The sequence below is a fragment of the Equus przewalskii genome, chromosome 11 (genome assembly GCF_037783145.1).
Source record: "Equus przewalskii isolate Varuska chromosome 11, EquPr2, whole genome shotgun sequence".
Taxonomy (NCBI): domain Eukaryota; kingdom Metazoa; phylum Chordata; class Mammalia; order Perissodactyla; family Equidae; genus Equus; species Equus przewalskii.
In genome coordinates this window covers 26,566,487-26,590,003 of record NC_091841.1, presented here as the reverse complement: position 1 = coordinate 26,590,003, position 23,517 = coordinate 26,566,487, and the positions used below count along the sequence as shown (strand labels likewise).

Below are 23,517 nucleotides of genomic sequence, written 5' to 3'. Positions count from 1 at the left end.
AACAACATGTGCAAAGGTCCAGAGGCTGAGGGAACAGCCAATGAGGGGAACTGCCAAGTGACTGGGTCACAGGGAGCAGGCGCCTGGGGGATGGAAGATGCTGCGGAGAGGTAGCAAAGACAAATCTATAATAATTAAATGCAGTAGTTAGAAAGAGGTACTGACACACATAGATCATTGGAAGATAGAAAAATCTAGAAATAGGTCCAAATGCAGACAGGAATTTAGGATATAATAAAAGTAGTGTTTCAAATTTGTTGAGAAAAGATGAGTTTTTCAATAAAAAGCATTAGGAAAACAGGAGGGGATTTTGTATATGATAAATTCCAGACGAATTGAAGATTTAAATGTAAAAAATGAAAACAGAGGCCAGCCTGGTGGCACAGTGGTTAAGTTTCCATGCTCAGCTTCAGCGATCTGGGGTTTACAGGTTCCAATCTGGGGCGTGGACCTACTCACTGCTCATCAAGCCATGCTGTGGCAGTGTCCCACAGATAAAGTAGAGGAAGATGGGCACAGATGTTAGCTCAGGGCCAGTCTTCCCCAGCAAAAAGAGGAGGATTGGCGGCAGATGTTAGCTCACGGCATTCTTTCTTATATACACACACACAAAAGAAAAAGGAAGCAAAAACACAGCCAGGAGCTAAAGGAGTTTTTCAGTCATCTCAGTGTGGAAAAGGTCTTTTTAACTATGACACAAAACCCAGAAGCCATAAAAAATTTATTTTACTACATTAAAAAATCTTTCCAGCAAAGAGAACAGTTTAGTGGTTATCAGAGGGGAAGGGGGTTGGGAGGTGGGCATAAGGGGTAAAGGGGCACATTTATATGGTGACTGACAAATAATAATGTACAACTGAAATTTCACAATGTTATAAACTATTATGACCTCAATAAAAAAATCTGTAATCTGTCCATCAAAGTCAAAATGATAAACTGAACAAAATACAATTTACATCTTGAAGGGCTATTTTCCCTTCAAACCCTTGTTTGTCAATCAGAAACCAAAAACAGTGGAGAAACAGGCAAAGACAAGGACAGTTCAGAGAAGACAAACAGCTCTTAAACATGGAATAATGCTTAAGCTCACTCAAAAGAAAAGCAAATTAAAACTTCAGCAAGAGACTATTTTCCATTTATCAGTTTGGCAAAGGTAAAAAATCCGGTACCTCACTGATTGCTGAGTGTTCTGGAAAACCACGTTTACATGCACTGCTAGAGGTGGGGGCGTGCAACATGCGCATCGCCTCTAGAGAGGGACATTTGGTGAAGATCATCGAAATGACAATTCTGACTCGGCTTTTGGCTGAGCAATGCATCTAGGAATTCATTCTACAGATATCTTTTCATGTTTGCATAAGGATTTCCTTAAAGGTCTTAGTGACACTCTGTGGCACTGAGTGGAATAGCACAATTCGGGAAACGAATGGCGTCAATAAGGAACAAGTTACCTTGCATCCTTAAAGAGGAATACTATCCAGCTGTCAAAAGGAATGTATGGATAAGGACCCATCTTCAAAATATGTTAAATGCACAACAGGATACATTTGAGTTTTCAAAAAAGGGGGTGGGACATATATGCTTATCTGGTGTGGTCTTTGTTCTAACACCACTTCTCACACCCACTGTGTTTTTTTCCAGATACCAAATACATGTGTTTTTTCCACACCAATTCTCCAACTCTCAACACCAACTAGGTGCCTACAATTCCCTTCAATTCTGATGCTAATTCCCAGAGTTAGTGCAGACTCCTAGGTTAACGGCTCAGTCCCACGAGATACCACCAGCACAAATGGGATGCCCAGCAGACCCACACTCCTGTCTGGCCAACTACAAATTTGGGGGTGCTCACGACCCCATCCTCAGGTTTATAATTTGCTAGAAGACTCACAGAACTCAGGAAAGTGCTTTATTTACTATTCCAGTTTAGGATACAGGATGCAATTTAGGAGCAGCCAAATAGAAGAGGTGCACAGGGCAAGGCATGGGGGGAGGAGCGCAGAGCATCCTTGCCCTCTCCAGGGAGCCACCCTCCCAGCACATCTCTGTTCACCAACCCAGAAACTCTCTAGATCTCCAGCCGGGACCCCCTCCCCTCCCTGGAGGTGGTGGGGGAGCTGAAAGTTCCCCCCCTCTAGATTGGTCTTTGTGGGGACCAGCCCCCACCCTGAAGCCCTGTAGGTGCCCTACTTGAGTCACCTCATTAGCATAAACTCAGCTGTGGTTGAAAGGGGCTCATTATAAATAACAAAAGACACCCCTGTCACTCAGGAGACTCCAAGGGTTTTAGGAGCTCTGTGCCAGGAACCAGGGACAAAGACCAAATCTATATCTGTTTTATTACACCACATTTGGTTATGGATGTTTAGATTCTTTCTCTGGAAGGACATAAACTGTTACTGTCATTGCTTCCAGGGAGGGGAACCAGGTGGCTGGAGTCAGGGGCAGGAGATGACTCTTGGTTCAAAATTCAAAATGTACATGTGAACATACTAGCTATTTGAAAAACAAATTAAAAATACTTCATAGTCGTTGTCTTGGCTTCTAAGGTCCGCGATCTCCAGGCTTTCTTACCACCTCGCTCCTCGGGAGCCACGGATAGAGCACGCAGGGGATTCTGCCAACGGACCCTTGTGGACTTGCCCAACCTCCTCCACCTTCCTTCCACCTCTCTCCACACCCCCTGCCCTCTGGGAAGCAGTTCCCTCTGCCGGTAACGCCCTAGCTCCCTGAGCTCTGTTCCTGAGACACTGTTCTAAACCCTTCCAGGGATTAGCTCATTCAAACCTCCCAACACCCATTTTAGTAGAATGCCCATTTTACAGATGAGGCAATGGAGGAGATGAAATTACATGCCAAGGTCGCACAGGAACCTGGAATTTGAACTTAAGCTGTCTGGCATCCGAGACTACAATCTTAGTCACTACTCTAGTCTAGACTGTCTTTCCAGGAGTATCCTTCCCCACAACCGCCCCCTCGCCCCCCATGGGCAAACCTGATATCATCCAGTTCCAATGCCACCCTCTGGAAAGCCTTCCCTGCTCTCTCATTAACAAATTTACTTTTGGGGGGGAGGGGCTGTAGTATAATAATTATATTATGTTTGATTGCGGCCCAGGGCAAGGACTGTTTCTTATTTCTGAACAGGCCTGGCCCTGCAGGCATTTCTAGAATGACTATAGAGGTGTTTCCATTTCAGCTTTTTTGTCTACAAGGTTCCAGGCCCTCTCCTAAGGGCTGTACACAGCTCATCCCACTCAATCCCGTCTACACTGTAGATCTCATCATCCAGAGGTGATGTTATAGAGGGGAAACTGAGGCTCAGGATGACTGCCACCCATGGGAAGGGGAGGAGCTGCTGGAGCCTGTGCTCACGGGTCTCAACCACTGGTACCTAAGCCTGGCAGACCCCCCCCTCCCCTGAACTCCCTTCCCACCCTCACCCTGGGTCAAGGAACCAGGCTAGAGCCTAAGCACAGCTGGTGTCCTGCGGACAGGAGTTTATTAGAGGGGGCCCTGGTCCGAGTGGGGACAAGTTACAGGTTGGGAGTAGGGGGCAGAGGACATGGGCAGCACTGCCAGCCTGAGGCCCGTAGGACAGGAGGCCAGGGGGGCCACAGCCAGTAGCGCCATGGGCCAGTGGGCAAGCCAGCAGGCTGCTCTTCACCCTGCGAGCCAGTGCCAGCGCCCAGGGCACTGTGGAAGCTTTGGGAAAACTGGGGGAGAAGGAGAGAGAGAGGTGCAGAGAGGAAACTTGTCAAGCTCACACAGCTAGGAGGTGGCAGAGCTGGGGCGGTGCCCAGGCCAGCTGGACCCAAAAGCCCACGCCCCTCATTCCCATTCTGTTGGGCCCCACACCTGCCTCCTGGGATCCCAAGCCCACCCCCAGCTCCTGTCCCCAACTCACTCTGGAGGGTGTAGGTGCCTGGCTCCAGTTGCAGCTCAGGGGGCAGGACGATGAGGAAGCTCCCACCCCAGGGGTCTTCAGGCACCGAGAGACAGGCTTGGGAGGGAGGGTGATGCCACTCAGGGTCCGGGGAAGGGCACTTGGATAAGATGGGCAAGGGGCGGGGGTGGCGGCAGCAGTGGCTGCGGCGAGGGGGCAAGCCACAGAGGGAACAGTGGGGTGGTGAGAGGCCGGGGCCTCGGGGGAGAGGAACCCGGGCCTTTGGACGGCTCCTCTGAGCCCTGCCGTGGTGGGGTCGCCGCTCCCGAGTCCAGGCCCAGTGGGACGGCTCCTTGGCCATGACCTGGCATGAGTAGAGTGGATGGTAAACGGGGGTGGGAGGTCCAGCCTCCTTCTGCCACCCCAGGATGCTGGTCCTCACCTCCTCACAGCGCTGGCGGCTCACGACGGCCCGGAAGCCCATCCGTGCCCACAGCTTGTCCCTCTGGTGCAGGAAGCCTGACACACGCCGCCGCCAATCTTTGCCCAGGGCCCACGGGAAAATCACACATTTGGAGTCCTCCAGGTCCTCCTCCATGTCATTTGCAAGGTACCTGGCCGCAGAGGCGGGGGCAGGGAGCAGGGGCCTTAAGCATCTGCCCTGCCCCATCCTCTGGCTCCCAGCAAGGGTCTCCACCACCCGCCGGGGCCACTCACAGCGCCAAGAACAGGTTGCTGCGGGTATACTCGCTGAGCTTCAGGTTGGCGCGCTGGAAGTAGACCAGCACCATGGCCAGGAGGTACTGTGAAGACAGAACGGGGGGGGGGGGGGGGGTGAGTGAGACACTGGGGGAGGGGCTGCACAGCCCCTGTGCACCCAAGGAAGTTTGGGGTGGGGGTGGGGAGGGGGAGTAAAATGGTGGGGAGGGCCCGAAAGATGAGAGTTTAAAAGGGAGGCGCTCCCTCCACCAGACCAGGGGACCCAGTGAATTAGCAGCCCTCCAACCCCACTAATTCAGCCTTCCCCAAGTGACTCCCGGCCTCTACCGCCACTGTGCCCCCTCACCTTATCCGAAATCTGGAAACAGGGATCTTTGGAGAGGAATTCCTGGAGGAAACTGTGCTCTGGGGTAAAGAGGAGAAACGGTGGACTGGGGTTACCACCCACCCTCCCCAAGACGAAGTTCCAAAGGCCAAGCGGCCACTGAACTCGCTTTCTGACACGACCCACACCCCTTCTGCCAAACCGGGGTCACCTGAGAAGGGAAGAGACCGAGACTCAGACGCTTGCACAGTGCATGTTTCACATCTGTTTCATGCTTGGTCCCCACAGCCCCGCCCGTCCCAGCCCCCTAGTGGACTCACCCAGAAGGCTGAGGAAGGCCTGGAGCTCCTGGTGCTGGCGGGAACGGAGAGACCCACTGCCCACGCCTTGACGGCTCCAGCCCCCCAGCTTCACCTGGGTGGCAATGGCAGGGACAGCGGCAGGGTCTTGGGTGTCACTCATCTCATAGGGGGTAGGGGTGGGAGGGGTGGGGTGGGGCAAGGTGACCTGTAAAGGCAGGAGCCCCAAGACTCAGCACCTACCTCCTTGCCCCCAACAAGTCAAGGGGATTTGTAGGGCTGGCCTGATAGAGGACTTCCTGAAGGTGGAGGGATGGGTGTGGAGACGTGGGGGCTGGGAACAGAAGGAAACTCGGATTCGTGTGGGGTGGGGAGGCCAGAAAGGAGGGAGAGTTTTTGGAGGCTGCAGCACCCCCACCCTCCTCCTGGCACCGCAGGCAAGGCCAGAAAGTAAGAATAGCAGCAACTGACACCACTGAGCGCTTCCTAAGGGCCTGGAGCTGCGCTAAATGCTTTAAGGGCATATCTTCTCTCATCCCGGGAGGTGGGTATAACTTAAGACCCATTTTGCAAACTCAAGCACGGAGGTCTTACCGCGACTTGAAGGTGGAGCCTGTCTGACCCCCAAAGCTGAAGTTTAATTGCTCCTCTGTCCCCCAACTCACAACCACCCCCTCAACCTGCACCAAAGCGGGAGCCATGAAAGGACCACCAACCTCTTACTTCACGGAGGGGAAACTGAGGCCCACAGAAAGGAATGATATTAGACAAATACTTGGGTTTAGAAAAAGGTGAGGTGGGGCCACCTCAGACATTTCAAGCCAAGGAGAGAGAGACGCCAACTAAGGGGCTCAGGAGAAGCTGCCGTCCACCACCCCGTGGCCAACCTGGGGGCCTCGTAAAGCAGCCCAGCCTCCTCCCCCGAGAAGCCTTACCTGAGCTCATGGATTACCCACAGCATGAAGGAAGCCCAGAGTGAGAGCCTTTATATAGCTCCCGCGCTGCCCCGCCCCATGGCCCTCCACCAATCAGATCCCTTCCTGGGGAGGGGATGGAGCTTTTCGCCATCACCGCCCACTTCTACTCTCAGTAAGCCCAGTCTCCACCGCTCGCGTCCCAGCTGCGGCTCCCCAAGGTAAAAGCTTCTCCGGAGCTTTCTCACCTACAAGAGGGGTGAAGGCAGGCCAGCTGGACCCCAGGGCCTGAAAGGTGGGAGGGCGCCCTGCCCGCCTCTTTACAGATACGTAGCCTGGAAATGAGGCCTGGGCTGCGGCGGGTGGCTGATGGGTAAGTTATAATTCCCTGGTTATGCCTTGCTTGGGCAGGGTCGCTGGATGTGTCCGTGTTTGTTTCAGATCTAGGAATCCCCAAACCTGAGAGCCAGAGAGGAGATTGTCCTGGCGCGAGAATTCCCAGAGGCCACATCCGCTTCCCAAGATCCTTTGGGTTAGGGAGAGCCGGGCCAGTGGCTCCAAGGTGGGTGTCTTTGCCCAGGATCACCAAGCTTCCCCCACCGACCCAGCAGACCATCAGTCTTTTGGTCTTCACTGGCTCATTTACTCTCTCCACAAATCCTATGGGACAGTCAGCACCTGCACGACTTTCCACATTTGACAGGTGACTTTTTTCCTTAATATTTTTTTATTGTGGTAAAATACACATAACATAAAATTTACTACCTTAATTCATATTGTTGTGCAGCCATCACCACCATCCATCTCCAGAACTCTTCATCTTGCAAAACTTCACCTCTATAGCCATTAAACACTAACTCCCCCCTCCCCTCCCCCAGCCCCTGGCAACCACCCTTCTACTTTCTATCTCTACAAATTCAACTCCTCTAGGTACCTCATATAAGTGGAATTGTACAGTATTTGTCTTTTTGTGACTGGCTTATTTCACTTAGCATAATATCCCTAAGCTTCGTCCATGCTGTAGCATATGTCAGGATTGCCCTCCTTTTTAAGGCTATACGTTCTATGTACATTCTATGTATGTAGCATACATTCTATGTATATATCACATTTTGCTTATCCATTCCTCCATTGATGGACACTTAAGTTGTTTCCATATCTTGGCTATTTTGAATAACGCTATGAACGTGGGTTACAAATATCTCGAGACTCTGCTTTCAATTCTTTGGGGTATATACTCAGAAGTGGAATTGCTAGATCATAGGGTAATTCTATTTTTAATTTTTTGAGGAAATGTCAAGCCGTTTTCCACAGCGGTTGCACCATTTTACATCCCCACAAACTGTGCACAAGAGTTCTGATTTCTCCACATTCTTGCCAACACTTGTTATTTTCTGTTTTGTTGATAGTAGCCATCCTAATGAGTGTGAGGTAGTCCAGGAGACTTTTTAAATACGTATTTAAGAGAAATGGAGGCCCAGAAAGAAGTTGAATCACTTATACTCAAAGTCCCACCGCTGATGACAACAGAAGTGGGCTCAAAGTGGTATGACCAACACAATGTGCATTTGGCCCTGTGACGTAGGTTTCGTGGTTCTCCTGGCCATTTTTCAGATGGGAAACTGAGGCTCAAGGACCCCACCTCCTGATATTTGAGTGAAAGATGAACAAAATGTGGGCTGGGCCAGGTGAGGCGTGAGCACAGAGCCAGGTCTGGAGCCCAGGTCCCCAGACCCCAGATGCAGGCTCCTTCCTGTGACACAACTGCTCTTCACTGGTTGGACATCCAGCACCCATCTCTGCTTTGCTCCCAACCTCAGGCTCTGACCCTGGCTGCCAGCGTGTTTTCACTCCTGGGGGTTGCCCCTCCTTTTCTGTGTCTCTCTGTCTCTCTGGGTTTCTGGGTCTCTCTGAACTCTCAGTCTCTCTGAGTCTCTCAAACTATGAGTTTCTGGGTATCTGTGGGTCTCTTGGTATCACTGTGTCTCAGAGTCTCTTAGTCTCTCTGTGTTCCTCAGTGTCTGTGGGTCTCTCTGGATCTCTTTGGGTCTGCAGATCTCTGATATCTCCAAATCTTTTGGCCTCTCTGGGTTTGTGGGTCTCTTGGGGTCTCTAGGTCTTCTTGGCTCTCTCTGTCTCTCTGGATCTCTCTCAGTCTCTGAGTCTCTATGTGCATCTCTGAATCTCTTGGTTTCCCTAGTGTCCAGGTCTCTTTAGGTCTCTGGATCTCTCCTGGCCTCTGTGAGTCTTTTTGAATCACCGAGTTTCTGTTGCTGAAACAGTATGGAAAGTTTTCATGTCCTCTTCACCCAGCTTTCCCCAATGGCGACATCTTACATAATCATCGTACAGTTAGAATCAGGAAATTGACACTGGCACAGCAAAACTATAGACCTCATTCAGATTTCATCAGTTTTTACAAGCTCTTGCTTTTTAAATTTTTGTGTGTGTCTAGTTCTAGAACTTTTATCGTATGCATAGATTGGTGTATCTACCACCTCAGTCAGGATACAGAACTGTTCCATCACCCCAAAGGACCTCACATCATCCCTTTAGGGTCGTCATAACTGCCTCCCCACCCCTGCCTCTGGCAACCGTTAATCTGTTCTCCATCTCTGTAATTTTGTCACATTAAGAATATTATATATCGGGCCAGCCCTGTGGCCTAGTGGTTACGTTCAGCACGCTCCGCTTCAGCAGCCCGGGTTAGGTTCCCAGGTGTGGAACTACACCACTCGTCAGCAGCCATGCTGTGGTGGCAACCCACATACAAAATAGAGGAATGTTAGCACAGAAGATTGGTTTAGATGTTAGCTCAGGGTGAATCTTCCTCAGTAAAAAAAAAAAAGAATATTATATAAATGGAATCATACAGTATGTGACCTTCTGAGATTGGCTTTTTCATTCAACATAATGCCCTTGAGATCCATCCAGGTTGTTGCATGTATCGACAGTTCATTCCTTTTTGTTACCAAGTAGTATTCCATGGTGCAGAATGGGTTGTTTCCAGTATGGGCTGTTACAAGTAAAGCTGCTCTGAACATCTGTGTACAGGTTTTTACAGGGACATGAGTTTTTATTTCTCTAGAGGAAATACCTAGGAGGGGTCCTATGGTAAATATATGTTGAACTTTATAAGAGACCGCCAAACCGTTCTTCAGAGTGGCTGTTTTGGTATTGTTGGTATTTATTTTAGTCATTGTAATAGTCATAGTGGCTTTAATTTGCCTTCCCTAATAGCTAATGATATTGAGCATCTTTCCACCTGCTTATTTTCTGTGTGGGTTGAATTCTTTCCCCCAAAAAGATATTGAAGTCACTCCCCCCCCCCCGCCCCCCGCCGTGACCCGTGAATGTGGTGCTATTTGGAAATAGGGTCTTTGCAGATGCAATCAAGTTAAGATGAGATCATCCTTGATTAGGGTGGGGCCTAATCCAGTAAGACTCGTGTCCTTAGAAGAAGAGAGGAGACAGAGACAGAATCACAGAAAGGAGAAGGCAGGTGAAGACTTAGACACAGAGGGAAGACAGCCTGTGACAACCGAGGCAGAGATTGGAGTGATGCAGCTGCAAGCCGAGGACACCAAGGATGGCCAGAGAGAGCACGGCCCGCGGACACCTTGACTTTGGACTTCCGGCCTCCACCACCGTGAGAGATGATAACTTCCTGTTGTTTTAAGCCTCCAGCTGGTGGTACTGGGACACGTGCATTTTCCATCCATGCGTCTTCTCCGATGAAGTGTCGGTTCCAAGTCTGTTGCCTATTTGTTAAGCGGACTGTTGGTTTTCTTACTGTTGAGTTTAGAGGGTTCTTTATATATTCGAGATACAAGCCTTTGTCAGGTATGTCATTTGCAAACATTTTCTCCCAAATGATAGCTCATCTTTTCACTCTCTTAATGTTGTCTTTCACAGAGCAAGCCCTGCAGTTTGATGATGTGCAATTATTAAATTTTTTTTCATGCATTATGGGAAGGATTTCAAAGGCAGGGATTCTCCCATCCCTGGAGGCCTTAAGAAACCCCAGAGAGTGGACAAAATCCAGAGGGCAGAGAGAGGCAGCCAAGGGCAGGCCACTGTAGAAGGAACCAGAGGCTTGGGGCTTCCAAGCTGCCCTGGCTGCATGTATATGAGGCCATGCTAGGGCCGGGGGGTGGGCGGGAGATGGGAGGATGGAAAAGGTGGCGATGACCCCTGAGTGGGCATGGCCAGAAGATTGCCATAGAACACGGATCCAGGAGGCTGAGGGCAGCCAACCTTCCAGGCCTGTTCCGGGCCCCTTCCTCTGCACATGCTCTGTGATTTGCTCATTGTGTTGCCTTGTGTATTTCACTGGCTTTATATCCCTCCAGAGGCTCCCAAGGTTTGTCCGAGCCCTGATGCTCCAGGTCCACTCTTGGACCTCCGGCTGCCTCTGGGACATCTCCACTTGTTTTCTCCAGGCACATCATTATCGGCCCCATGAACCTGTTCCTTCCTCAGTTTCCCCATCTACTGACCAAGGGTTGCTCAAAAATAGCAGCAACGAAAAACTGGGAATCATTGTTTTTAAGTAAATTTTTTTTTTTTTTTGGAGGAAGATTAGCCCTGAGCTAACATCTGCTGCCAATCCTCCTCGTTTTGCTGAGGAAGACTGACCCTGAGCTAACATCTCTGCCCATCTTCCTCTACTTTATATGTGGGATGCCTGCCACAGCATGGCTTGCCAAGCGGTGCCATGTCCACACCCGGGATCTGAACCGGCGAACCCCAGGCCACGGAAGCGGAATGTGCGAACTGCTGCACCACCGGGCAGGCCCCTTAAGTAAACTTTTTATTGCAGCACAGCAACCATTACAGAAAAGTGCACAGATAAGAAATGAGTAGCTGGATGAATTTTCAGAACACACTCGTGTAGCCAGCAGCCAGGTCGAGAAACAGCACATTACCAGCGGCCCTCATGCCTTCTCCACCCAAAGTTAATCACTGTGCTGGACTCTATCATCATAGGTTAGTGTTGCCTGGTTGGTTTTTTTTTTGTTTTTTTGTTTTTGGTGAGGAAGATTGGCCCTCAGGTAACATCTGTGGCAATCTTCCTCCATTTTGTATGTGGGACGCTGCCACAGCATGGCCTGATGAGCAGTACATAGGTCCGCACGCAGGATCCGAACCCGCTAACCTGGGGCCACTGAAGCGGAGCGCACAAACCTAACCATTATGCCACCGGGCCTGGTTTTAAACTTTATGTAAATGGAAGCCTGCATAGGTCTGCTTTTAGGTGAGATTCTGTTATGCTGCTTGCTCTTTCCCCTTGCTGGGCAGGTTATCTTGGATGAGTACTCAGAAGTATTTCTACCTTCTTTCTCACCCCCAGCATCCAATTCATCACTAAATCTTGTGGATTCTAGCTCAAAGATATCTCCCTAATGCATGCCTACCTCTCTTGCCACTGCCTCCTCCCCAGGCCAAGGCAGCATTATCTGCTGCCTGTCTGTCTTGATGGCCCCTAAACTGTCTCCTGACTTCCTGGGCTCGTGGCCCTCTCTAGAGCTGCCATGATCTTTTAAAAATAGTCCTTTTGATAAAATACAGACTCCTTCACTGTGGTACTTATTTGATCCCTGTCTGCAATCATCTTGCTTCCTTGTTGACTTACTTCTCCTGCATTCTTCCCCCTAGGTCAGTGCCTTCAGAACAGGGGCCTCGTCAGACTGGTCTGTCCCCAAACCCCCAGCCCTGACTCAGAGCCTTCTGTGTGAGCAGTAATGTAATGTCGCTCATGTGTTGGATGGATAAGTGGCTGACCAGGCCCCGCACCATCTGCCCTTGTTCTCTCCAACCACATCCCTGGCCCCACCCCTCCATCACCACCCTCCAACTAGACCAGCTTCTTTCAGTTCTGTCAACACTGCCTGTCCCTTGCCCCAGGCCCTTTGTACATGCTGGCCCTTCCCACTAGGACAAGGCATCCTTCCTTCTGGGACGGGTCTACTCCCTACCCCATGTTACGTTTACCCATGTGGTTGCTTCAGTCAATGGAATTTGAGCAGAAATGGTTTATGCCACATCTGAACAGAAGCTTCGTGAGCTCCGATGGGGTTCTGCCCTTGCTCTTCCATCTGCCCTGGGCCTGGTGTGTCCCAGGTAAGGGCAGCCTCTCTAGTCTGGGGTCTGGAATAAAGAAGACAGGGAGCAGACCCAGAGCCAAACTGTAAAGGGCATCTAATGTGAACAAGAAATAAACTTTTGTTTTTGAAAGCCCCTGAGAGTTGGGAGTTGTTTATGGTGGTATTGGATCTCTATTTGTTGCTATAACAAATTACCACAAATTTAGCAGCTTAAAATAATGCAAATCTATTGTCTTACAGTTCTAGAGGTCAGAAATCCAAAATGGGTCTCATTCTGCTAAAATCAAGGTGCCACCAAGGTTTCATTCCATGTGGAGGCACCTGCATTCCTTGGCTCACGGCCGCCTACCTCCACCTTCAAAGCCAGCAGCATAGTGTCTTCGATCACTGACTCTGACCCCTCTTCCATGTTCACAGACCTGTAAGATTACATCGGGCCCACCGGCATGATCCAGGATAATCTCCCCATCTCAAGATGCTTAATTTAGTCACAGCTGCAAAGTCCCTTTTGCCATGTGGTGAGATAATATGTTCCCAGGTCCTAGGAATTGGGATGTGGGCATCTTTGGGAGGTCATTATTCCGCTTATCACATTTATCACAGCATAATTTATACTATGCGGACTAATATACTATTTATAAAATGGTATTAGCACTGCATGCTATTTATAAAAGATACATGTAAAACAAAAGGATGTAAAAAGTTTGGAAGTACAAGGATAGGAAAAAATGTCAGGCAAATACTAAAAGAAAGACAGAATAGCCATATTAGTACTAGAAAAAATAAATTTCAGGCTACAAGCATCACTAGAGAGAAAGAGGGTGCTTACATAGTGATCTTTAAACTATACAGCAATTTTATATTTATTTACTCTGAAAAATAAAGTCAATAAGCAATAAAGATATGTAAATATGTAAATATATATAAATGGATCAAACCACAAGGAAAAACAGACAAATCACAATTGTATTTGTAGATTTGATGGCACGTGCAGGCAAAAAAATTAATAAGAACATAAAAGATACAAAGAATATAGTTAACAAATTTGACCTAGTGGACAAATACAGGGCGCTCCACCCAACAAATGCAGAATAGCACATGCAAAACATTTTCCAATATGGGGCCGGCCTGGTGGTGCAGCGGTTAAGTTCGCACGTTCCGCTTCTCTGCGACCCCAGGTTCGCTGTTTGGATCCTGGGTGCGGACATGGCACCGCTTGTCAAGCCATGCTGTGGCAGGCGTCCCACGTATAAAGTAGAGGAAGATGGGTACGGATGTTAGCTCAGGGCCAGTCTTCCTCAGCAAAAAGAGGAGGATTTGGCAGTAGTTAGCTCAGGGCTAATCTTCCTCAGAAAAAATAAAATTTCCAATAAATTCATCAAATTCTACACCATAAGTCAACACAACTAATTTCAAAATTAAAATCATTTAGTCTGTTTTGTTTTTTACCATAACACAATTAACTTAAACATTGCCTATGAACAGATAAATAGAAAAAAATCCTATGTATTTTGAAATTAAGAAACATTTTATGAAATTTCTGGGCCAAGGTAAAAAACCATAACGCAAATTAGAAAATTGATTATAGATTTGTGTTGTTTTAGATTGCAATCAGAATCAAAATATTGTTTGTCAAAGTTGGGAACACAGCTAATAATTTTTAGAGAGGAATTTATGACCTCAAATTCATGTGTTAAAGGTAAGAAAGGGTGCAAGCTAATGAGCTAAGCTCCATCTTAAAAACTTGAAGGAAGAGCAGAGGGACTTCCGGTACCAAGGGCCATCGCGGCCGCCTAGTTGCCCATCTCCCAAGGTTTCCTCCCAAAGCAAATCAGAACAAGAATGGGAAACAACTCTGCTGAAACCACAGGCCCAGCATAACTTGAAAGTAGAGACTGTGCAAACTTCAGAATAACAGTAAATTAAAAAAACGCACCAAATTGCTTCTCAGACCTTCGCTCCCGTCTCGCCCTACAGTGCTTGAGGTTTTGTGCTCCAAAGACCGTGAAAGAGGGAAGAGGGGAGTTGGCAACTGGGCCCAAGGTTGATCTAGAACTTCCATCTGAAACACCTAGTGCTTCCGCAGTCTGAAAATACTGGAAAAATGCCCAGGGAGCTCAGAGCTTAGACTACAGCGAAGGAACTTGGAAGTACCTGGGATTTGAAGGGTCACTCTTTAAAATGCGTATATTCTGGGAGAGGGAGAAAAAGGCCAACATGAGCCAGAGGTGTCCTGCCAGTTGAGTGATGAAGGGGGAAAAAAGCAAAAGGGAAAAATTTAGGATCTTGCAAGACAAAAAAGAAACAAGGAAATCGGAGGACACAGACCCCTTCCTCCAACCAAAAAAAAAAACCCAAATAAAAATCCACTAAACTATCTGGACTTTGCTATATTGACATAAGAGTGTGCCCTTGAACAAGAATCTTGTAATACATCCCAATACCACAAAAGTGAACAAGAAAAAGATTAATGGATCCATATGGAGTGATTATTAAAAAACAAAGAATCAGAAAACAAAATCCAAAACACATCAACTTAGTTAAATTTCCCCAGAGGAAACAACTATCAATCCAAAGGAACAAAATATCCACAAAAAAGTAAACATATATTAGGTCACAAAGAAATGGTCAGTAAGTTCAATAAAGTAGAAATATTATACACGATATTCTCTGAGCACAATGTAATCAAATGAGAAATTATTAACAAAGACAAAAACCAAACTGGAACACAAAATTTCTGAAAAAAAAAATAATGAAAATACTACATGTCAGATTCTATGAGGTACATTTAAAGCAACAATCAGAGGACAATTCATAGCACTAAACACTTTTATCATTAAAAATAAAAGAATAAAAATAACTGAATTTAAGTCCCAGCTCAAAGAAAACTAGAAAAAGAACAAGGTGAACCAGAAGAAAGTACAAAGAGAGAAGGAATAAAGCTAAAAGCAGAGATTAATGCAGTAAAGAGGAGAAGTTAGACCTGGATTTTTGGAAAAATTCACAAACCACTAGCTAACTTGTTCGAGAAAAAAGGAGGAAAGCACAAATATAACAAATGAGAAATGGCAAGAGGAAAATAACCATTGGAACAAGAAATTCTTCTTAATCTTAAGATTGATTTTCAGAATGGCAGAGTGAGGAGCTCAGTAGACCCGCTCCCTGACAAAATAAGCATTTAACTGGAAAAAAAAATTTCTTTTTTTTCTTAATCTGTCTCTGATTCCTTCCCCCCCTCTTTTTTTTTTTGAGGAAGATTAGCCCTAAGCTAACATCTACTGCCAATCCTCTTATTTTTGCTGAAGAAGACTGGCCCTGAGCTAACATCTGTGCCCATCTTCCTCTACTTGATATGTGGGACGCCTACCACAGCATGGCCTTTTGCCAAGCGGTGCCATGTCCGCACCCAGGATCCTAACCAGCAAACCCCGGGCTGCAAGAAGCAGAACATATGAACTTAACCGCTGGGCCACCAAACCGGCCCCCAAAAATTGTTTTTCAAAACCCAATTATTTAAAGTCTGGAAATTATTCTACAGGCATATTCAGCACATGCAGAAGCATTCACTCAAGGAAATCTGCGTAAGAACAGGGAGAGTCTGTGGCATTTGAGCCTCAACTCCTTTCTCCTCCCTCCTGTTCCCCCTTCCATCTGATAGACGCTCCACCCCAAGCTCTGTACTCCAGGCTGTGTGCCAAGAAAGCAGGGGGCCCCCTCCCCCACACCAATCCCTGTTTTCCAGTGGAGAGCTAAGGTTTCACACGAGCAGGGGCAGGCTGTCACTGTTTCTCATCCCCTCATCCTGGAAGCTCTGTTCCAGGCAGGTGCAGCAAAGACACTAGTCACCTTTCCCCCACGCTACCCACACTTGTAAGGAAGAAGCCCTACTCCAGGCATGACAGGCTAAAATACTGGATCCTCATGGCTCACACACCAGCTCTTCCGCAGGACAGAGATTCTATGCCAGAAAGGAAAAGTCAAGAAGACCAGGGGCTGCTACCCCCCACCAGCTTGTAGAGCAGGGGTGTTACTCATGGGTGATTGGTTGCTTTCCCTACCTCCAGTTTCTATAGGGTGGGGCGGAGCTTCTGCCCAGGTGGGAAGGCAGGCCCTAAGGATGAAGAGCTCCATAGCTCTGCCTGAAGGAGCTAACTTTATTTGGAACAATGTCTGTGAGCATTATTGAGCGCAGTGGAGATCTTGGGGGAGAGCAATTAAGAGGGTATTCATTGCTCCTTGATACTAATAGCAATAAATAAAATGGCAGGATAACCAGAAGTTTCAGAGAGAGAATCAGAGAAAGAGATAGCCCAAAAGAGCCTTCCATGGATCACAGTCCACCCCGGGGGTTGGCAAGGCTGTGCTCTTGTACAAGGATGCACCCACTCAGGGGCAATCAGAGAAGGACATGGGCAGATCTGAAAACTTTCCCCAAGCCACACACAGACCCATCAACACAGGGCAGAAGCCTCATGACACGGGCTAAACACAAACTCTGGCCAAACACTAGCTGAACAGCAGGCTCCCCTGACTTGGGCAACTCCTGGGAGAAAGGCTTAAAAATAAATATCACAGGGGCCGCCCCCATGGCCAAGTGGTTAAGTTCACGCACTCTGCTTCAGTGGCCCAGGGTTTTGCTGGTTCAAATCCTGGGCATGGACATGGTGCCACTCATCAAGCCATGCTGAGGTGGCATCCCACGTGCCACAACTAGAAGGACCCACAACTAAAAATACACAACTATGTACCGGGGGGGCTTTGGGGAGAAAAAGGAAAAATAAAACCTTAAAAAAATAATAAGTAAATAAATAAATATCACAGATGTAGAGAAAGCATTTGACAAAATCCAACACCCATTCATGATAAAAACTCTCCATAAACTAGGAATAGAAGGAAACTTCCTCAACTTGATAAAGAATATCTACAAAAAACCTAGCTAACATCATATCTAATGGGGAGAAATTCAAAGCTTTCCCACTATAATCAGGAACAAGGCTAGGATGTCCCTTCTCACCACTGCCTTTCACCACCATACTGGAAGTCCTGCTAATGCAATAAGACAAGAAAAGGAAATAAAAAGGATACAGATTGGGAAGGAAGAAATAAAACCGTCTTTGTTCACGGATGATATGATCATCTATGTAGAAAATCTGAAAGAACTGACAAAAAAATCCTGGAACTAATAAGTGATTATAGCAAGGTTGTAAGGTACAAGGTGAATATACAAAAGTCAATTGGTTTTCCATATATCTGCAATGAACAAGTGGAATTTGAAATTAAAAACACAAAACCGTTTACATTAGCATCCCCCAAAATGAATACTTAGGTATAAATCTAACACAGTAGATACAAAATCTACATGAGGTAAAGTATGAAACTCTGATGAAAGAAATTAAGGAGCTACATAAATGGAGAGAGATGCCATGGATAGGAAGACTCGATATTGCCAAGACATCACTTCTTCCTCAACTTCATCTATAGATTCAGTGCAATTCCATTCAAAATCCCAGCAAGTTATTTTGTAGATATCAACAAGCTGATTCTAAAGTTTATATGGAGATGCCAAAGATCCAGAATAGCCAATATAATGTTGAAGGACAAGAACAAAGTTGGAGGATGACACGGCCTGATTTCAAGACTCACTAAGAAGCTATAGTAATCAAGACAGAACAGTACTGGCAAAAAAAATAGACAAATAGGTCAATGAAACAGAATAGGGAGCCCAGAAATAGACCCCCATAAATACAGTCAACTGACCCTTGACAAAAGAACAAAGGCAATACAGTGGAGAAAAGACAGTCTTTTCAATAAATCGTGATGGAACAACTGGACAGCCACATGCCAAAAAAAAAAAAAAAAAAGAATCTAGACACAGACATTATACTCTTCACAGAAAATTAACTGAAAATGGATCATAGACCTAAATGTAAAACACAAAACTGTAAACTTCCTAGAAGATAACATTAGAGAAAATCTGGATGACCTTGGGTTTGCCTATGACTTTTTTCTTCCACTTTTATTGATATATAATTAACATAAAACATTGTATTAGTTTAAGCTGTAAGGCCACCACTTTTTAAATACCACAACAAGGGCATGATCCATGAAAGAAAGAATTGATAATCTGCACTTAATTAAAATGAAAAACTTCTGCTCTGCAAAAGACAATGTCAAGAAAATGAGAGGACAAGCCACAGACTGGGAGAAAATATTTGCAAAAAACACATCTGATAAAGGACTGTTATCCAGAATATATAAAGAAGTCTTAAAACTCAACAATAAGAAAACAACAACAAAAAACAATTAAAAAATGGGCCAAAGACCTTAACAGACATCCCAGGAAGGAAGATCTACAGATGGCGAATGAGGATATGAAAAGATGCTCCACATCATGTGTCATCAAAGAAATGCACATTAAAACAATGAGATACTGCTACACAGCTGTTAGAATGGCCAAAATCCAGAACATGGACACCACCAAATGATGACAAGGATGTGGAGCAAAGGAGCTCTCGCTCATTGCAGGAGGGAGTGCAAAATGGTACGGCCACTGTGAAAGACAGTTTGGCAGTTTCTTATAAAACTAAACTTACTCTTACTATACAATCTAGAATTGTGCTCCTTAGTATTTACCAAAAGAGTTGAAAACTTACATCCACACAAAAACCACACAAATATTTATATCAGCTTCATTCATAATTGCCAAAAAAGCAACCAAGACGTCCTTCAATAGGTGAATGGATAAACAAAGCTGTGGTATATCCATAAAACAGAATATTACTCAGTGATAAAAAGAAATAAGGGGCCGGCCCCATGGCCAAGTGGTTAACTTTGCGCACTCTGCTTTGGTGGCCCAGGGTTTCACTGGTTCAGATTCTGGGCATGGACCTAGCACCACTCATCAAGCCATGCTGAGGTGGCGTCCCACATAGCAGAGCCAGAAGGACCTACAACTAGAATATACAACTATGTACTGGGGGGCTTTGGGGAGAAGAAGAAGAAAAAAAAGAAGAATATTGTCAACAGATATTAGCTTAGGTGCCAATTTTTGGGAAAAAAAGAAATGAGCTATCGTGATGGTTAATTTTATGTGTCATTTTGGCTGGGCCATCGTGACCAGATATGCGGTAAACATTGTTCTGGATGTTTCTTTGAGGGCAGTTTTGGATGAGATTAACATTTAAATTGGTGGACCTGTGGGGCCAGCCTGGTGGCATAGTGGTTAAGTTTGCACACTCCACTTTGGCGGCAACAGGGTTCACAGTTTCGGATCCCAGGTGTGGACCTACACACTGCTCATCAAGCCATGCTGTGGCAGCATCCCACATACAAAGTAGAGGAAGATGGGCACAGATGTTAGCTCAGCAGCAATCTTCCTCACCAAATAAATAAATAAATTGGTGGACTTTGGGTAAAGCAGATTGCTCTCCATAATGTGGGTGGGCCTCATCTAATGGGTTGAAGGTCTGAATAGAACAAAAGACTGAAGCTTCCGCAAGCAGAATTCTGCCAGCAGATGGCCTTCACGCTCGACCTGCAGAGTTAGCTCTTCCCTGGTCTCCAGGCTGCCAGCCCACCCTGCAGATTTTGAACTTGCCAGCCTCCATAAGCCCGTGTGCCAACTCCTTAAAATAAATCTCATTATATCTATCTATCTATCTATCTATCTATCTATCTATCTATCTATCTATCCACGTCTTATTGGTTCTGTTTTTCTGGAGAACTCTGACTAATACAGCTATCAAGCCATGAAAAGACATGAAGGAACCTTAAATGCATATTCTAAGAGTAGGAAGCCAGTCTGAAAAGCCTACACGCTCTACGATTCCAACTATATGACATTTTAGAAAAGGCAAAACTATAGAGATAATAAGAGCATCAGTGGTTGCCAGGGGTTCAGGGAGAGGCAGAGTCAATATTGGTTCATCAGTTGTAACAAATGTAGCACACCAACGTAAGATGTTGATAATAGAGGAAAACCGTGAGCAGGGGGTAGAGGTGTGGGAGTGGAACTCTTGTACGATTTGCTCAATTATTCTGTTAATCTAAAACTGTACCGAGGCCGGCCCCGTGGCGCAGCAGTTAAGTTTGCACGTTCCGCTTCTCGGTGGCCCGGGGTTCGCTGGTTCTGATCCCGGGTGTGGACATGGCACCACTTGGCAAGCTATGCTGTCGCAGGCGTCCCACAAATAAAGTAGAGGAAGATGGGCACGGATGTTAGCTCAGGGCCAGGATTCCTCAGCAAAAAGAGGAGGATTGGCAGCAGTTAGCTCAGGGCTAATCTTCCTCAAACAAAAAAATTAAAAATAAATAAAACTGTACCCAAAAAAGTCTATTAATTGTTTTTAAAAATCCGACAAAGAATAGCCGAGGTCCATACGACTTCTACCAAACAGTTGAAGAAGAATGAATACCAAACTTTCACAAACATTCCAAAAATAGAGCTGAGGGAATACTATCCAACTCGTTCGACAAGGCCAAGATTACCCTTTTAGGAACAGAGCAACAAAATCCTCAGCAAAACGCTCACAAACGGAATTCAGCAGTACGTGAAAAGGATTATACAAGAGGGGTTTATCCTAGGAACACAAGTTTGACATTAAAAACCAATCAATTTAATACACCACATTAATAAAAACAAAGGGAAAAAACCCAGGATCGTCTCATGGACACAGAAAAAAAACTGACAAAATTCAACACTCTTTGTGATAAAAACACCCAACAAACTAGGAAGAGAAGCGAACTTTCTCAACCAGATACAGGACGTTTATGAAAAGCCCACAGCTAATAGTATACTTAGTGGTGAAAATCTGGATGCTTTCCCTTAAGATCAGGAACAAAACAAAAATGTCTGTTCTCACAACTTTTATTCAATATTGTATTAAATGTTCTACCAGAGCAATTAGGCAAGAAAAGGAAATAAAAGATATCCAGATGGGAAAGAAAGAAGTAAAACTCTATTTGCAGATGACAGGATCTTGTATATAGACAATCCTAAGGAATCCATTAAAAAAAAAAACAACAACTATTAAAGCTAAAAAATGAGTTATTTTGTCATTTGCAGGATATAAGAGCAATACTTAAAATCAATTGTATTTCTATATACTGGCAATAAACATTGCAAAAATGAAATTAAGAACACAATTCCACTTATAATGGCATCAAAAACCTAAAATATTTATAAATAAATTTAACAAAAGAAGTGCAAAATGTGTACACTGAAAACTAGGAAACAGCGTTGAAGGAAATTAAAAATCTAAATAAATAGCAAGACATCTCATATTTATGGATTGAGAGACTTAATATTGTTAAATGGCAATAATCTCTAAATTGATTTTCAGATACAACGCAATCCTATCAAAATCTCAACTGCCTTTGTTTCAGAAACTGACAAGGTGATCCTAAAATTCACGTGGAAATGCAAGAGACTCAAAATAGTTAAAACAATCTTGAAAAAGAGAGAGAGAGAGAAGTTGGAGGATTCATCATATGTCTCAATTTCAAAACTTCCTCCCAAACGACAATAATCAAGACGGTGTGGGACTGGCATTAGGATGGACAAACAGATCAACAGAAGAGAATTGAGATCCAGAAATAAACCCATACATTTCTGGCCAATTTATTTTCTACAAGGGTGCCAAGACCTTTCTACAGGGAAGGAATTGTCTTTTCAACAAATAGTGTTAGGACAGCTGACTATTAACATGCAAAAGAATGAAGTTGGACACCTACGTCACACCATACACGAAATAAACCCCAAATAGATCATAGATCTAATAGGTAAGGGCTAAAACGATAATATTCTTAGAGAAAAAATGAGTGCAAATCTTTACAACCTTGAGTTGGGCAATAGTTTCTTAAATTTGACACCAAAAGCACAAAAGAAAAAATAGGTAAATTGGATTACATAAAAATTAGAAGTGGGGCCGGCCTGGTGGTGCAGCGGTTAAGTGCATGCGTTCTGCTTCGCAGGCCCGGGTTTCGCTGCTTCCGATCCCAGGTGCGGACATGGCACCACTCATCAAGCCATGCTGTGGTAGAGGAAGATGGGCATGGATGTTAGCTCAGGGCCAACCTTCCTCAGCAAAAAGAGGAGTATTGGCAGCAGATGTTAGCTCAGGGCTAATCTTCCTCAAATAAAAAAAAAAAAAATTAAAAGCTTTTTGCTGCAAAGGATACCATCAAGAAAGTGAAAAGACAACCTCAGAATATATCTGATAACGGACTTGTATCTGGAATATTTAAAGGACTCTGAGGTCAACAGCCCTATTTTACAAATGGGGATAAATTCTGAATAGACATTTCTCCAAAGAAACTATACAAACAGCCAAAAGCACAGGAAGAGATGTTCAAAGTCATTAGTCATTAAGAAAATGCAAAAAGAAAAGGAAAAAAGAAAACCATAATGAGATACCACTTCACACCCACTAGGATGGTTAGAACAAGACAGACAGACAATAACAGGTGTTGGTGAGGGTGTGGAGAAATGGGGACCCACGTGCATTGCTGCTGGGAATGCAAAGTGGTGCAGCTGCTTTGGGAAAGAGTTTGGCAATTCCTCAAAAAGTTAATTGTATTGTTACTGTATAACTCGGTAATATCGCTTCTAGGTATCTACCCAAGAGAACTGAAAACGTGTTCACACAGAAACTTGTCCATGATGTTCAGAGCAGCATTATTCCCGATAGCCAGAAGGTGGAAACAAACCAAATGCCCATCACTGATGAATGGATAAACAAAATACGGTATAGTCATACAATGGAATATTATTCAGCCGTGAAGAAATGCAGTACTCATGCACGCTCCGAGCTAAACGAACCTTGAAAATATTCTTCTAAACGAAAGAAGACAGTCACAAAGAACCACGTATTGTATGACTTTATTTATGTGAAATGTCCAGAATAGGCAAAACTATAGAGACTGAAAGTAGATTAGTGGTTGCACGGGGCTGGTGGCACAGGGGGTGGGGAGTGACTGCTAATGGACACAGGGTTTGTTTTTGGGGGGATGAAAATGTTCAGAAATTAGATTGTGGTGATGGTTGCACAACTTCGTGAATATACTAAAAACCAGAGAATTGCACGCTTTACATGAGTGAATTATATGGTATATGAATTATATCTCAATGAAGACTTTTTTCATTTTTTTCTTTCTTCTCCCCAAAGTCCCCCAGTACATAGCTGTGTATTCTAGTTGTGGGTGCTTCTAGCTGTGGCATGTGGGACGCCGCCTCAGCGTGGCCTGACGAGTGGTGCCACGTCCACAC

General features: G+C 45.4%; 1 protein-coding gene across 5 annotated transcripts in view; it reads right to left on the bottom strand.

Annotated features, from left to right (window-relative positions):
• Positions 1-703: 703 nt before the first annotated feature.
• Positions 704-23,517, bottom strand: part of SPDYC (speedy/RINGO cell cycle regulator family member C) — a 46,960-nt gene continuing 24,146 nt past the window's right edge. For 3 of the 5 annotated variants that reach the window (XM_070564260.1, XM_070564259.1, XM_070564262.1), the window contains exons 3-6: positions 4,953-5,011; positions 4,604-4,689; positions 4,329-4,500; positions 704-4,250 (exon numbers count right to left, since the gene is read on the bottom strand). In XM_070564260.1, coding sequence (XP_070420361.1) covers positions 3,537-4,250; positions 4,329-4,500; positions 4,604-4,689; positions 4,953-5,011 — 1,031 coding nt within the window. In that variant the 3' untranslated portion in view covers positions 704-3,536. Of the gene's footprint in view, positions 4,251-4,328; positions 4,501-4,603; positions 4,690-4,952; positions 5,012-5,251; positions 5,493-23,517 lie in introns of those variants that run through there. The other 2 variants (XM_070564261.1, XM_070564263.1) reach the window with 2 other exon arrangements.